Raw genomic sequence first — 14096 nt, 5'->3', positions numbered from 1 at the left:
TGGGCGGGCCTCGTGCGGGGGCCGGGCCGTCCCTCCCGCCCCGGCGGCTCCGCGGCCCCCCGCCCACGGGAAGCCCGCCCAGCACCTGCGGCCGCCCCGCACGCAGGTGTCCGGGCAGCACCGCGCCCCTGAGGCACTCGGAGCCGCTCTCGGAGCCCGCCGCGTCCCGGTGCCGTGAGCCGGAGCGTCGGGCCGGGCTCCGTGCGCTATCCATTATAACTGCCCGAGCGGCGCTCCGGCTGTTGGGGGGATGCTCCTTTCCAACCCTCCGTTGTTTTGTTCTGTGGGAAATGCCCGGCTCTGTCTCGCTGTAAGGGCGGTGGATACGCATTAGTAAATCTTCGGAGTGGAACTTTCCCTCAGCCTTTGTCCCCGGTTCCTTAATGGGAGCTATAAATTACCGCTTTCTCGCTGGAGCATCAGGCTTCAGTGCGTCTGAAACGATCAAAGTTACTCTCTTTTAAAATCCAGTGAGAAGCGACCCATTGTACAGCGGGACCGTGTCAGCCCCCGTCAGACCCATCCGTACGTGCACAGAGCTCCACGCCGTGCCCCAAGACGTGCCCCCAGCAAGAAAGGAATGAAGCTTTTCCCCACAGTCTCTACACTCTGGTGAATCACAGAATTATCAGGGTTGGAAAAGATCATCCTAGTCCAACCATTCCCAATACTTCCCAGCTAAATCATATCCCTCAACACAACATCCAAACGTTTCTTGAACACTCCCATGGTCGGTGACTCCACCACCTCCCTGGGCAGTGCATTGCAATGCCTGAACACCCTTTACTAGAAGTAATATTTCCTAATGTCCAGCCTGAATCTCCCCTGGCACAGCTTGAAACCATTCCCTCTAGTTCTATCATCAATTACACGAGAGAAGAGGCCAACCCCGAGCTCCCCCAACCTCCCTTCAGGAAGTTATAGGGAGCAATAACGTCTCCCCTGAGCCCCCTCTTCTCCAGGCTGAACAATCCCAGCTCCTTCAGCCTCTCCTCGTAAGTCCTGTGCTCCAGACCCCTCACCAGCTTTGTAGCCCTCCTCTGAACACGTTCCAGGGCCTCAATGTCTTTCTTGCAGCGAGGGGCCCAAAACTGGACACAGTACTCGAGCTGCGGCCTCATCAGTGCCACAGGGGGACAATTATCTCCCTGTTCCTGCTAGTAACACTGTTTCTGATACAAGTAACAGTGAATGAGCAGTTACATTTGTGGTAGGAACACACACACACCCACACGCCTCATAGGAGCCAACACCATCGAGTCCAGCCCCTGGCTCCATGCAGGACCACCTCACCCAGGAGCACTGCTTACGGTGTCCCTGTGAGCAGTTCCCAACATGCAGAGAGCATTTCCCATTGAAGGATGTGCCCGCATGCCGCTGCCTTACAGAAAAGCTGTTACACATCCTTAATCTTCCCCTCCATCTTCCTCCAGGAACTCGACAAACGCTCACCCAGATAAAACTCATCACAAGAAACAATGGCAGACACAACAACCACACAGATAACCTGTAAGAGAAGGCACGAGGAGCCCAAATCCCGCAAAACCAATGCTTTCAGAGGCACAATAAAAGCAAAGCTGCTCATTTGCTTTTGTAAACTGAAATAAAAAGTGACAGAAATGTTTAGGAATGCCCAAATTAGATCAAAAGACCTCAACACACAGCTTGGAAAACAAACAGGAACAGTTTTAGATTTATCTTACTTAATCAAACCATTTTTCAGTACGTAAATCTCAAAGTGCTTTGTGAAGGATCTCGGCTATAATTAACGTGTAACGCTCATTTGTTTATGAGGAAGGATTGCCATTAAAGTCTCTCTTTGAAGACACAAACCAGACTGAAGCTCAGACCCAACTCGGATGTCTCCCTGCAGCCCTTTTTAACTATTTCCGTTCAGCCACAGTCGCAGGGATGGCTGACTACAAAGCACCGTAAGGGCAGAGAATGGCTTAAAACAGATGAAGCTGACTCTGAAGAACTGAAGAGTGTTGAGCAGGAATAAAAACAAACTTAGCAGGGGCAGTTTAACTAGGACAGACTCCAAACAGCGCTGTTTTTTGACAGCAGTTAAAAATAAATAAATAACCAGCATCAAAGAATTTTAGAGAGGAAAATAGCTGCTTATCCCAAGCAGCACAGGTAAGCAGGGTACCTTTGTTCATGAAGCAGCGATCCTTCCATCAGCAGCAATCTCCTCGAGGCACCTCGCAGCCTTCCAGCCTAAGCTGTCTCAGCCTCCTGCAGACAGCAGTTCCATCCAGATGCTTAAGGCAGAGAGACACTGAAGTTTTACTTTTGGAAAAGGCTCATCCATCTGAAAATGTACCTGCTTCTTCCTGTGGTACTAATGCACATGCTGTAGTTTTGCCAGCACTGCTCATTGCAAACTTCCTCTGACCATCGGGGCTGTCACAAACACTGAGTGCTGCTCCAAAGAAGCTCTTCCATACAACCATACCCAACTGCCTGGAGAGAGCTGAATGCATTTCTCTGAGAGCTGGGGATAAAACTACTAACCCACGTGTTTTCATGTATATAACATCTCAGAGCTTTCATTTCAAGACCTCCTTGTCTCCACATGCACACCAGGCTTTGAACAGTCGCTGTCCTTTCAGATGAATCACTCAGACTTTTGCACTTATGCTTTCCATGTGCCCAGGGGTTTTTACAAGCTACTGATCACATTGTGGAGATCTACAGCAATAACATGGCTCCAGCAGTCAGCACTGGGCTGTGCAGGTTAGCAGTTGGTTTCAGTGAGAGGGGCCTACACACAGCCTACCTCAGAGACAGGCTCTGGGGAGGCAGGCTGGGAGGGCACCATCTTATCCAGCCCAAACAGAAGCAGGATGCACTGGAAAGCACGTTTTGGGTGAAGCAGGAGATGAAGGTGGGTAAAGCTGACTTTGCTCTCCACCCTTCTCATGTAACAGGCACATAAAGCTCCCAGTACATAGGCAGCAGAAGCACTATAGGCTACAGAAGCATAACAAGAAGCGAGTTCCTCTCCTGATTGTTTACTGGTCCACTCAAAACCTAGAAACCAGATGTAATAAACAGTAAGACATGCAGAACCGGTTTTTAGAAGAGATAAGCTGAGCACTATCTAATGAACGCAGATTAGAGGACTCCACTAGTATGTGCTTCAAATCATGCTAAAAAGCAAATGAAAGAGAAGGGAGCATTCTTTTGCCTCTATTTCAGCACACCCTTCACCCAGGAATTCCAGCCCTGGAACTGCCACATTAGATCTTATCCTAGGAAGAAATGAAGTGAAACAGGCAAGAAAAATGGGCACACTTCTGCAACAGATGCAGCAGTGATCAGTCTCAGAGATTGAGGACAGTGCTATTTTCCTCACTTAACCTTGCAGTTGAAGCATACAGCAGTGCCTGTGTGTGTAGACACACTCTCCCGAAGATCTACATTTGCCCCTCTGGCTCTGTCTTCCCTGTTCCCCAGTCACTTAGTAGGCATCTTCTTCCCCAGTCGATGCATCTGAGGGACAGCTGCTTGCAAGAATGCTACACTGGAGCAGGGAGGAGGCTGGCTCCATTTGGCTGAACAGATCAAATACAAAACAGTACAAAACAAAACAACAACAACAACAAAGAGTATAATATCACGTACTTAGTTGCTACAGCATGAACAGCTAATGAAAGTTGGGCTTCTAATGAACTTCACCTAAAATCAGACATCCAAATGACATACATACCTTCACTCAGGCAAAAAGGAAAGAGACAATTAACTACACTGCATTAAGAGGCTTTTAAAAATAGCACATTAATGCTATTTCTCATGTTAGAAGAGAAATTTTATTGCAATTCAGCAACTGTAAAACTGTCGTGTATGTCCAATTCACATTTCATGTCCAATGGATTCAAATGTCACAGGAAAAATAAAAAAGGAGAACAGTACCTGGTTTTGCCATCATAATGTAAACTTCAACACCCACCATTTAAAAAAGAAAAGTCAATGATTTCCCCACTTAGTAAAATATATGGTTTATAAGATATTGATGCTTCCTCTAACAGCCGATCTAAAGGTATAAAATAATTTACAAAGATGAGAAGTACATCTACAGTATCTTCAAGTATTTTCAAGTATCCTATAGCATCTTGCACTATGGACAACAATCTTCTGACAATATACAGAAAAAGTTAACTCTGAATTTCACTGCAGAAACAAAACCTTAACATGTTCATGAATCCAGAACACATCAAAAGATGGATCTTCCACAACCAGCAGGTCCCATTTTAACAATCTGGGTTTTTAAAATGGAAAAAAATCTTCAGTTCACGAGTACATTTTTAACCACGGGTGGTTAATTTTATGGCAGATAAAGGTGCTTTTTGTATAATCTTACTGTATTTCAAACGAGTCTTTATTAATTTGCCTTTTATCCTTGCATTAAGTATCACATCAACTCTGATAGCATTAATCAAACAAATAATTTATAGGAGATAGCCTGTTTTTTCCTCAAATCAGGTATCAGCCTGCAAACATGTTTGGCCAATGTAGTGCTATGCATTTACTGCAATAGGAACTACTTACTTTTTATCATTATATTTCTGCATCTACAGAATGTATGCGCTAACGTGACTCTCAGTGCTGAGTTAAATATTATCTGTTTCCCAATAACTGCAATAATAACCATCAGCACAGCCATATTAACTCACACCTACCAAGCCTGAATTCTCATTTTAGAACAGTAACAGCAAATAATTACAGTTCCATTACACTACAGCTCATTTCTGAGCCAAAAAAAACCCCCAAAAACCCAAAACAACCACAAAACTGAAATGCTACTTTTAGGGAGATGGATTTTACATAGTTAAAGGGTAGAAGACTGTGACAACATCATTTCTTTTATATAAATGTCATCCAATTGAGCAGCAAAAAGGAACAAATGAAATGCTGGATCCAAATGTAATTCTGTAGGGTGGATGCTACGTCAATGAGAGCAGTAGCTTCGCTTGGGGCAAACACTGAAGAGCAATAAGGATTATGGCTGTGACTACAGACTGAACCGCACAGAGCAGAGATGCCAGCAAAGTCTCTTCCCAAAACTTGAACCCAGGCTATATTCAATGTCTCAGTCTTCCTTGGCATCCATTAAAGACTACAGCAAAAAGTGCTTTGTATCTTAATGGGATTAGGCTATTCATCCCCATGAGGAAGAATCTATCATAAAATGGTCTCTCCTTTGAAAATAAATTGAGGAGACAGGAAGATGATCTCTTTCATCTGAACATTTAGCACATAGGATACTGTCACTGGTGGACCATTTCAGTTCCATGTGCTATACAAAGAACACCCACCACCTGGGAACAAGCAAACCCTGACCTGTGTCCACTCTATGCATCTCACTGTTGTAACGAGGCCAGAAAGACCCACATCAAAGCAAGCCATTAGGCCAGTATAATTGTCCCACATTAGATGAGCAAATGCAAGCAAATAAAAATGTTAGTTCAAGGTTAACTACCTCACGTAAGATAAAATTAATCCACACTTTGCTCTAAGATACAGATACAGTTTTAACAGATCAACTGACATGATACGATCAAAATGGTTAATCCAACCCTCTTTTCATACAGACGTATCCACTGTGAAATATACAGGCCTAGTAAAACCATTTTTAAATAGAGCTGAAAGCACTGTAGGGTTTGTTTGTTGTTTTACGCTATCTTTACTACATAAATAAGCAATGTGGGGCGAGTACAGAAAGATTCTCCCAAAATATTAAGTTGAATACATGAAATTCTCAGAATAAAGTACTTGTTATATTTTTGCCCTTCCGAGACTGAAAAAAACGGACACAGAAAATCCTTGTGTGAAATGCTGCTGCAAGCCCCAGGCTGAAAGAATTCACACCCACCCAGCCTGAGGAGTGGCTTGAATATTGCCCTTGCACCTTTCTAATGCTATCATTCAATCAAAGCAGAACTCTGCTCTGATTTAAAAATAAAATAAAATTAAAAAAAAAATAGTAGTGATAAAGTAACATCTCCATTTGATTATGAAATAAATAGGACAAAAGTAAAAATACTCAACAATTTAATACATGTGCTATGCTTATAAATTATGGAAATAAAACTAACACAAGATGTCACTAATCTGAAGGTAAAGAAAAGCTACTACAACAATGTATGATCCAAAAAACTTGGACTCTGCTTCTCCAGAGAGAGACAATACTGAGAGAAGTTTATACAGTGGAGACCTCTTAAATACATAGCCCTGAATTTCTGTGCAGTAATTTGTGGTGCTGATAAATCAGCCTGTTAATTCACATACTCACTTCAAAGAGATTTTTATCAGAGGATTCAAATGAACGGCGCTGCCTTTTAGGCATTTGCCGATTTCCAGCTCTTCAATAAATTAAACCTTCAAAATGTTTGTTTTATCACAGAATTGGACTAAGTTTTTCTGCTAAAAACAAAAGCATCCCAAATGAAGTTGATGGTGACAAGACACATCCATGCAACACAAAGAAAGAACATACTACTCACTGTCTTTTCGGACCAATTAATAAATCTTGATTTCTTAAAAGGATTGCAGTTGTTATTCTGCAGGGGTACGAACATCTTTCTTTAATCATCTAGCATTTGGGAAACCCACGTTCCTCTTTATTAGCAGTTAAGAGAATTACCAGCAGCAACTACATGCCAAACTTCAAAAGGCTGGTTCAAGTGGAAACATTTTTTGCACCATAAACACATATTCCAGGTTTTCGATTTAAGTGGGCTGCACTGTAAATTCTGAATTGCAACATAACAAAGCCAGTTGTATCATAGATTATTATTTTTTTTTTAAGACAAACTTACAACACAACAATAGGTTAAATAAATAAAAAACATCAGTTAAAAACACGCTTCACTTCTTCTGTGCAACCGTGTATCAATATGAAAAATATTACTTCAATCTCTGCACAATTCATGGTTGAGTCTCCTGGAATTCTCTAAAAATAATACTGATAACAAAAATAAAGGAAAACGTGATTTGTTGACAAGTCAGTGCTTTGGAGCTATTAAAAAGCACACATGAGGATTTGTAGTTCCCTTGCAGCAGAACAGTGACCCAACACGTTAAAAATCAAACATTGGTAATAATGTTAATATATAAAATATTAGTTTAAAAACTATAGAATGACCTTTCTCAGCAGAAATGGAGTGTATACATTGGGCTCTATGACATACAGCATATCTGAAGGCAAGTTCACAGAATGCTGAAAGGCTCACCGCACCTTTTCTATGGCAAGGAAATACTGCAGCTTTAAAATAAGCTGCACAATACTCATCTCTATCTCTTTCACATGAAAGTGTGTAAAAAGCAAATCAGCAAATAAACTCTAAAATAGATTTATACCAAAATCCTCTTTTTTACATTGAGTTTACAGCTTCTATCCATTTGCCTGTACTATTATTGGAGTTTCCTTCAAGAAAAGTCCACGTTGCATTTTAGGGCCATGAACAAGTTCACGATACAATGTACTGGCAGACAGAACTTTTGCATACTAACGAGATCCACTCCTTGTTGCTTTTCTTTTTTGTTGGTGGTGTTTTAAACACAGTTTTTGTTGTTTCTTGTGGGACAAGAGGTCAAATATCGATTCCTTTGACAAGAGACGCCTCCAGCGTAATGTTGAACTCCTGCAAGGTCTGCAGCACTCGAATCAAAGAATTCACAAGAGTATGATCTTTAATCAGTGCTGTGTCTTCATACATCTGTGCTGTGATTGGGCAGTCTGCGAGCAAGGCGATCCAGTGATGCAAAAGGTGGTCTCTGACATATAGAGCAATATGGAAACAGAAATAAAAATACAGCAAAGTTAATTTCTCATTTTTATTTATTTATTTATTGTTCCTTGCCTTCCAAATTGATTTATCAGTTTCTCCACATATTATTATAAGGTGAGGAAGGGGGGAGTAACCGCCTGGCTCTTGTTTAAATAGGGGACATCCTCATGCAAAACAAGCATTTCCAGACTTTCCACTCTTCATACCAAAAGATATAGTTACCAGCAACCTGGAAGTTCCAAGCAAGCCCAGTGCCATTGGTCTGCTCCATTGCCTTTTAGTCAAGAGGCTTCCTAGATAGCCCCAGAGCTCTTCTCCTAACCATCTCTGTAAGGAGTAGAGGGAAATTCACCCAGCCAGGAACTGAAGAAGCCTCACTGAGTGATGGTTTCCTGCTTTTATCTTCCAACCTTGCCAGCTAGGAGAGGCAGGCTACTCACACTGACCTGCTACCCTTCTCTCATTGCTCAAGTTGACCAACTCTTCAATATTCATTTGTGTATCTATGATTTCCTGTACTTCACATACCTCGGAATTCAGGGTTTAGTTGACTCTTCTTTGGATACAAAGTACTTTAGAAGTAATAACTAAAATGCAAAACCCAGCACTTACGTGGCTCTACCTTACTAATGATCAACATCCTTTTCATTTTAATAAAATACTATTTTTAAAGAAGTTTCTTCATACCTGGCTCCAAGACACACCAGCATCTGAAACTTGCCATCCTTCCCAATGTTTCTAGGATTGTTGTTGATAGCAGTGATAAAGCGACAGAAATTCCTGGCCCTTGTCTGCCAATTCTCCTCTGGGACCATTTCATTCTGTTCAAGGGTCTCATAATACGTTTGTGCTTTTTCTTAAAAAGAATTGTGGGAGATAATGAGTTTCATCAGCATACATGGCATCATAAAATAGCTCCAGTGCTTGGAATAACATAATTAGGCACATGACCTTCACATTTAGATGATTGTATTTAAAAATACCTCAATGTATAATGCTTTCCCCATAAGCTTGCTTACAAATCCAGAGTGCTGCCTGATGCCCATATCTGAGAAGTAGCAAATCAGCAGCAATGTCAGGATCACGGAGGGTACAATGAATCTAAGCCTCTGAGCTTGAAAAGCCTGTCCTTGAATTTCCTGGGTGATTATGTCCAAGCACTGTTGGTTTGTTGTTTTTTTGTTTGTTTTTTTTTTCCTGTGTGATTTGAAGCTGTGTTCCTCATGTGTAAAACTGGAATTCTACTTCCTTTCCCCTGAACAGTACTAACACGGATCTAGTGTCTACTGAATTTTGAAGGGCTGAAGTAACAATACAAGGAGAAGACTGATGTTAGAATACCTATGCAAGACACAGAAATACTATTTAAAGCAACTTGTTCTCTGTGTATTCAGTTGACTTATTCAGTTGTATGGCAAAGGAATTAGACCACTGTTCAAAAAAATGTGTATGCTTATAAACCCCTTATTACAGCATCCAGTAGGACAACAGTACAAGAATGATGTATTGTGCTGTATAAGATGACTCAGTCTCTTACAAGTGTGATTTATTGCTTTAGCAATGCTGTATTGTGTGACCATATGCCAATTCCCCACCACACTGAAAACATCCACACAAGGGAATCTTGTTTTACACTACCAGTACTAGAAAGACAGATGCCAATTACAGTGCAAGTACAGTGTCAACTCTGGCAGAAAACAGATGCTTTCTTCTTTCAACAATACAAGGACATAAGAGCTCTTACAGCAACTCAGCTGCAGAGGTGCCTCTGACAAGTACGCTGTTCACACCAACTGAGACACAGTGGCAGTGATAAGGAACACAGATGTATATGTTTCAAAGGCATAAACAGATTCTGGTATATTTTCCTCACACTTACCTAAGAAGTCCCAAATAAAGACGTTTTTGAAGAGCCTGGGTGATTTAAATCCATGTTGAAATACTTGCTCAAGAGCTGAAACAAGTCCACTTTCTCCACACAGCAAGAGCGTCAGACTGCCTCTCTGCCAAGCACACACAGCACTTAACTCAGTTTGGCAGTTTAGAGACAGAAGGATTACACAAGTTTATCCAGGTTTTAAATAAATAGACACTCAAAGATACAGTATACTGTCAAACAACAACCCCAGACAGGATGGCTCATTTCTCACAAGTCCTCAGCATTCCAAAATGCACTGACCTTCTTAAGAACGAAGACAGCCATCTCAGGGCCTCACCACGTTCAAATGAAAATGCAAAAAGGTCAAGATGAAGTCCAATGTAAAAGTTTTACATACAATAATAACTGGTGTACAGGAAATTAAGGAAACGTTTTCCTCTTTTGCTAAGCAATAAAGATCACCAGTCCATTGTATCAGGTACCTCAGACTTTTAAGAAAAGCAGAAACTAAAGCAATTTTTAAACCTTAGGAAATAATAATTCCCCTTTAGAGCATCATGGTAAATTGTTTGCAAAGCCAATGTATGACCACTTGGGATTAGTGTGTAGATATAATCAATCATAACTAGACTGAATATGAATTTGCTGTGCTAGTTGAACTTAGGAAGTGTATGTACAGGACAAATGGGAAGATCCACATGCAAATATTAATAACATCCAAGGGATATGCATATGGTAGCCAGCATGCACTGCTACTTCTCAGAAAAGATGGACTCCTGCTCTTCAAGAAAGGCACATTTTTCAAGCTTGTATCCAGAAACATCTGCTGTGCCAGCTAAAGTAATTACATAGACAACTTACAAGTGTAAAAGTCTTTGAAAGCATTTCTGGTGTTATTCTTTGGTATTTCTTGGTTTGGTTTACTTTAAATGGTCCATGGACTTTCATGTTATAAGTAGCCAATATAATGCAAAAGAGATTTAAGAAGTCTTCTTGGCAGTCAATGCAGATGAAAAAAATGTCTTTTAACCCAGACTGAAGCCAACATTCCTGACAGTGATACAACTAGAATCTCAGGCAGAATATCCATTCAACTTCAGATACCAGAATATTACATTTAATTAACAGAACGTTCCAGATAGCAACAAAAAAGACACTATTCCAACAACTTCATTTCAGCATCTCATTTTTGCTCTACTTAAGGAATTGTCAAGCAAAGATGGTTGTTAATTCAATTTAGATTTTTTTTGTACTGTATATTCTCAAACACTAGCATGAGTTTAAAGACAAAGAGTGCCACTACATAGACGACAACTACTCACCTCTTTCTCTGGCTTGTGAAAATGCTTAACAATGCCATTGACAGCTTCACCAATAGCTTCTTGTATCTGACCAGTATTTAACTCTGCAAAACACAAAAATATTTCCCATCACTTTAGAAACACTTCAAAAATTGAACTTGTTCAATGTGAACATATCGATGGATATGCGTATATCACAAAAAAGAAGATACATGAACCAACATAACCTGTGCTGCTAGAGATAAGGTACTGGTTTATTGGCAATGGAAATCCAACTCTACTTTTATTTAATGTGGAAGAAGTAGAAGTGGAGATATATATATATATATCAAAATTATAACTATGGTGTTTCAATATAACAACAGATGGAAATGGTGGTCACGTATTATATGAATTTTCAGATCACAGCCCAAAGATGAAAAATGGAAATGATATTTGATTTTGACCACAAGCATCTTGGAAATACATCCTGTGATGGTCTTCTGTAAACCCAAGTATGCCTGGGTATAAAATAACCAACTCTTCAGGAAGAAAATGAAAGCAGAACAACAACAGAAAACTGATATTCATGAACAGAAACAACTAACAGACTTTCTCGACCATGAAGTACATGACAACACATTTCTATATTCCTCCGTAGCACTCATTTCACAAAGGAAGGACAATACAGAAAATACCAGCAAGCAGCTGAGGACTGGAGAGGGAGTCCAGAGTCACCTGGACTTGGAGACTTTAAGACTCTGAGTGCCTAAAATCCTGAGCAACCTGTACCAATTCAGAAGTTAGCCAGACTCAAAGCAGATCAGCTGTGCTAAGTGAGTTTCACAGGTCCTGGCCAAGAAGAAAATCTCCAGTTCTGCTTGCAAGCAGCTTTCTACAAGTAGCAATGCAGGACCTTACAAGGCAATCCCCACCACTCACTTGGCTTATTGTTTGGTGATATAGTGACCAATCTTCTGATCATGCTTGGTGACTGCTGCAAAGGCGGGGTTCGACACTGCCGCTCATCAGCCTCAGTGTTGGATGTCAGCAGCTCTCCCACCAGGACTCTCTCTAAGCTGCCATCATCCATTCCCTTTCCAAGCCATCTTCCACAGGGAAACCTGAGAACAAAGAGCAGATATTTGGATCGAGTCTGTCAATCCAGATTCAATTCCATGCCAAAGACTTTCAACTGCAATTGCACAAAATCCAAATTCTGCTAGGATTGTTATTAGAAATACTCCACTCATCTAACAACAAATGAACAAATTATTTGATCCCACTTTTGCCAGCAGGGGGAGCAAAAGTAAAACAGTTTTTCTGCTCCGGGTTCATCGTAAATTTGGCAGTAGACAACCTGCAAAAAACATATATTGATGTACCGGAACACCAACACATGTATTGAAATTGGGATATCAAGAAAGCACTTGTGCTCACTAGCTCATCAGCACTTTCTGAGAACCAGTGTTGATGTCTGTTTAACTAGCCCAATCAGAAAACTGAATGGCATCCAAAAATATAATCTTGCCTCTTCATTTAATCACAAACAAGCTCTCATGAAGAACTGAGTGGACCTATCCACCAGTTTCTCCTCAACATGAGCCTGACAGTTTCTCTAAACAAAGGACAAGGCATCAAACCATGCTGTACTTAACACAAATTAGTTTAAATCCCTACTGCAAATCCTGTTCCCTTACTTTCACTGTGCAAACACTCATTAGCCACTATGTTACAGCTTGCGTTTAAAAACCTTCCTCTCTAACAACTAGAGAACTCAACTTTAGTTCAAAACACCACCCATGTTTGGTAAGCAGCAAGCTCTAACTTGCTATTTCTCCCTTAGGCTCAAGGCACGTTCTTTTAAAGATGCACAGCAGTGAACTCTTCTTCTCTACCAATGCTTGGAGGGTAGGCAAGAGCATGTGCAAACTGAAAACTCTGTTTAATTTTGTAAGAGTCATGATTTGTTTAATGCCAGAAGCTAAATGACCTTTATACATCTTCAGGTAGAAGCTTCTGTAGATGGAATCCCAGGAGGTAAGACCTTTCTAAGCAAACAAGCACTTCTATGCCACCTTCCCATATAAATTCTACTTACCCAACAGGAAATGTCAGCGTGATACTTACTTGTAAGTATGCCCTGTTATTTCATTTCTGACCATAACATACTCCACTAGCCACTTGGCATACAGCCCTGAATTATCATGTCCTATTTGCACTGTGGTCAGTTTTCCCAAGTTCTGGCACTGCAAATTAAACAAAGAACCGGTCAGAATAAACAGAAGGAGAGAGCGGTATGTTGGATAAGTAAACTATTGCAGAACATGCTGAGATGTGCCATCAGAAACATGGCTCTCCTTTTCTGACTGAATGACTGATTCTGACCTTTTTAAGGATCAGCTGCTTTATTTTTGTTCATTGTTGCTTCACTGTGTTTAGTTTTTTTAATATTGTTTTGATCAGCAGAAAGGATATGGGATAAACTACATCTTTTCAGAGATCTTATCTATCAATACAGTAAGGAATCATCAGTCATTTTCTCTGAACATGATATTATCTATAGATAAAATCTGCTATGTACAGGCACAGGAGGTATATGTGACTAACCACATACAGACCATGGATACGAAAAGTACACTAGGATGATACAGCAAGGGGAGAGTTCAGAACTGAATAAAAAGAACATTTAAAGCATCCTTATTTTGTTTAATACATGCCTCAAAAGTCATTTCTAATAAATTCCTGGGAATCTGCAGGACTCCTGTTTCACCCAGTTCTCCTGAGATACATATCCAAGGATTGGCTGTAAACATGGAGCCACCAAGTTTCTTGCTAGGAACAATCAATATGTGGTACGGTATCACTGCAAACACAAGAAAAAAAATAACACTTCTGAAATGTGAAAGGGATAATTATGTAAACTCTATAACAAATAGGAAAGAGATAGTAATCCTGCACTGACATGAAACATTAAAAACAAAGCAAAAATCACACACGTAAGAGTTCCTAGTTAATCATACCAACATTTGCTCACTAAAGACTGATTGACAGTCAAGAAACGTACATATAACAGTGATCAAAAAGCATAGCTGATAGCAAAACACTATCAAATGACAGAAGAAATATGGATGGGACAAC

The 14096-nt window shown here is 40.6% G+C and overlaps 1 protein-coding gene across 8 annotated transcripts in view; it reads right to left on the bottom strand.

Moving 5' to 3' along the window:
• Positions 1 to 3792: 3792 nt before the first annotated feature.
• Positions 3793 to 14096, bottom strand: part of DENND5A (DENN domain containing 5A) — a 51907-nt gene continuing 41603 nt past the window's right edge. For 7 of the 8 annotated variants that reach the window (XM_085550127.1, XM_085550129.1, XM_085550128.1 and 4 more), the window contains 7 exons: positions 13676 to 13821; positions 13086 to 13204; positions 11898 to 12079; positions 10998 to 11080; positions 9676 to 9799; positions 8484 to 8652; positions 3793 to 7782 (listed from right to left, as the gene is read on the bottom strand). In XM_085550127.1, coding sequence (XP_085406253.1) covers positions 7599 to 7782; positions 8484 to 8652; positions 9676 to 9799; positions 10998 to 11080; positions 11898 to 12079; positions 13086 to 13204; positions 13676 to 13821 — 1007 coding nt within the window. In that variant the 3' untranslated portion in view covers positions 3793 to 7598. Of the gene's footprint in view, positions 7783 to 8483; positions 8653 to 9675; positions 9800 to 9826; positions 10008 to 10997; positions 11081 to 11897; positions 12080 to 13085; positions 13205 to 13675; positions 13822 to 14096 lie in introns of those variants that run through there. The other variant, XM_085550130.1, reaches the window with a different exon arrangement.

Source organism: Coturnix japonica, chromosome 5 (genome assembly GCF_054131305.1).
Source record: "Coturnix japonica strain WE chromosome 5, WE-NBRP24, whole genome shotgun sequence".
NCBI lineage: Eukaryota > Metazoa > Chordata > Aves > Galliformes > Phasianidae > Coturnix > Coturnix japonica.
This window is presented reverse-complemented; position numbering and strand designations above follow the sequence as displayed.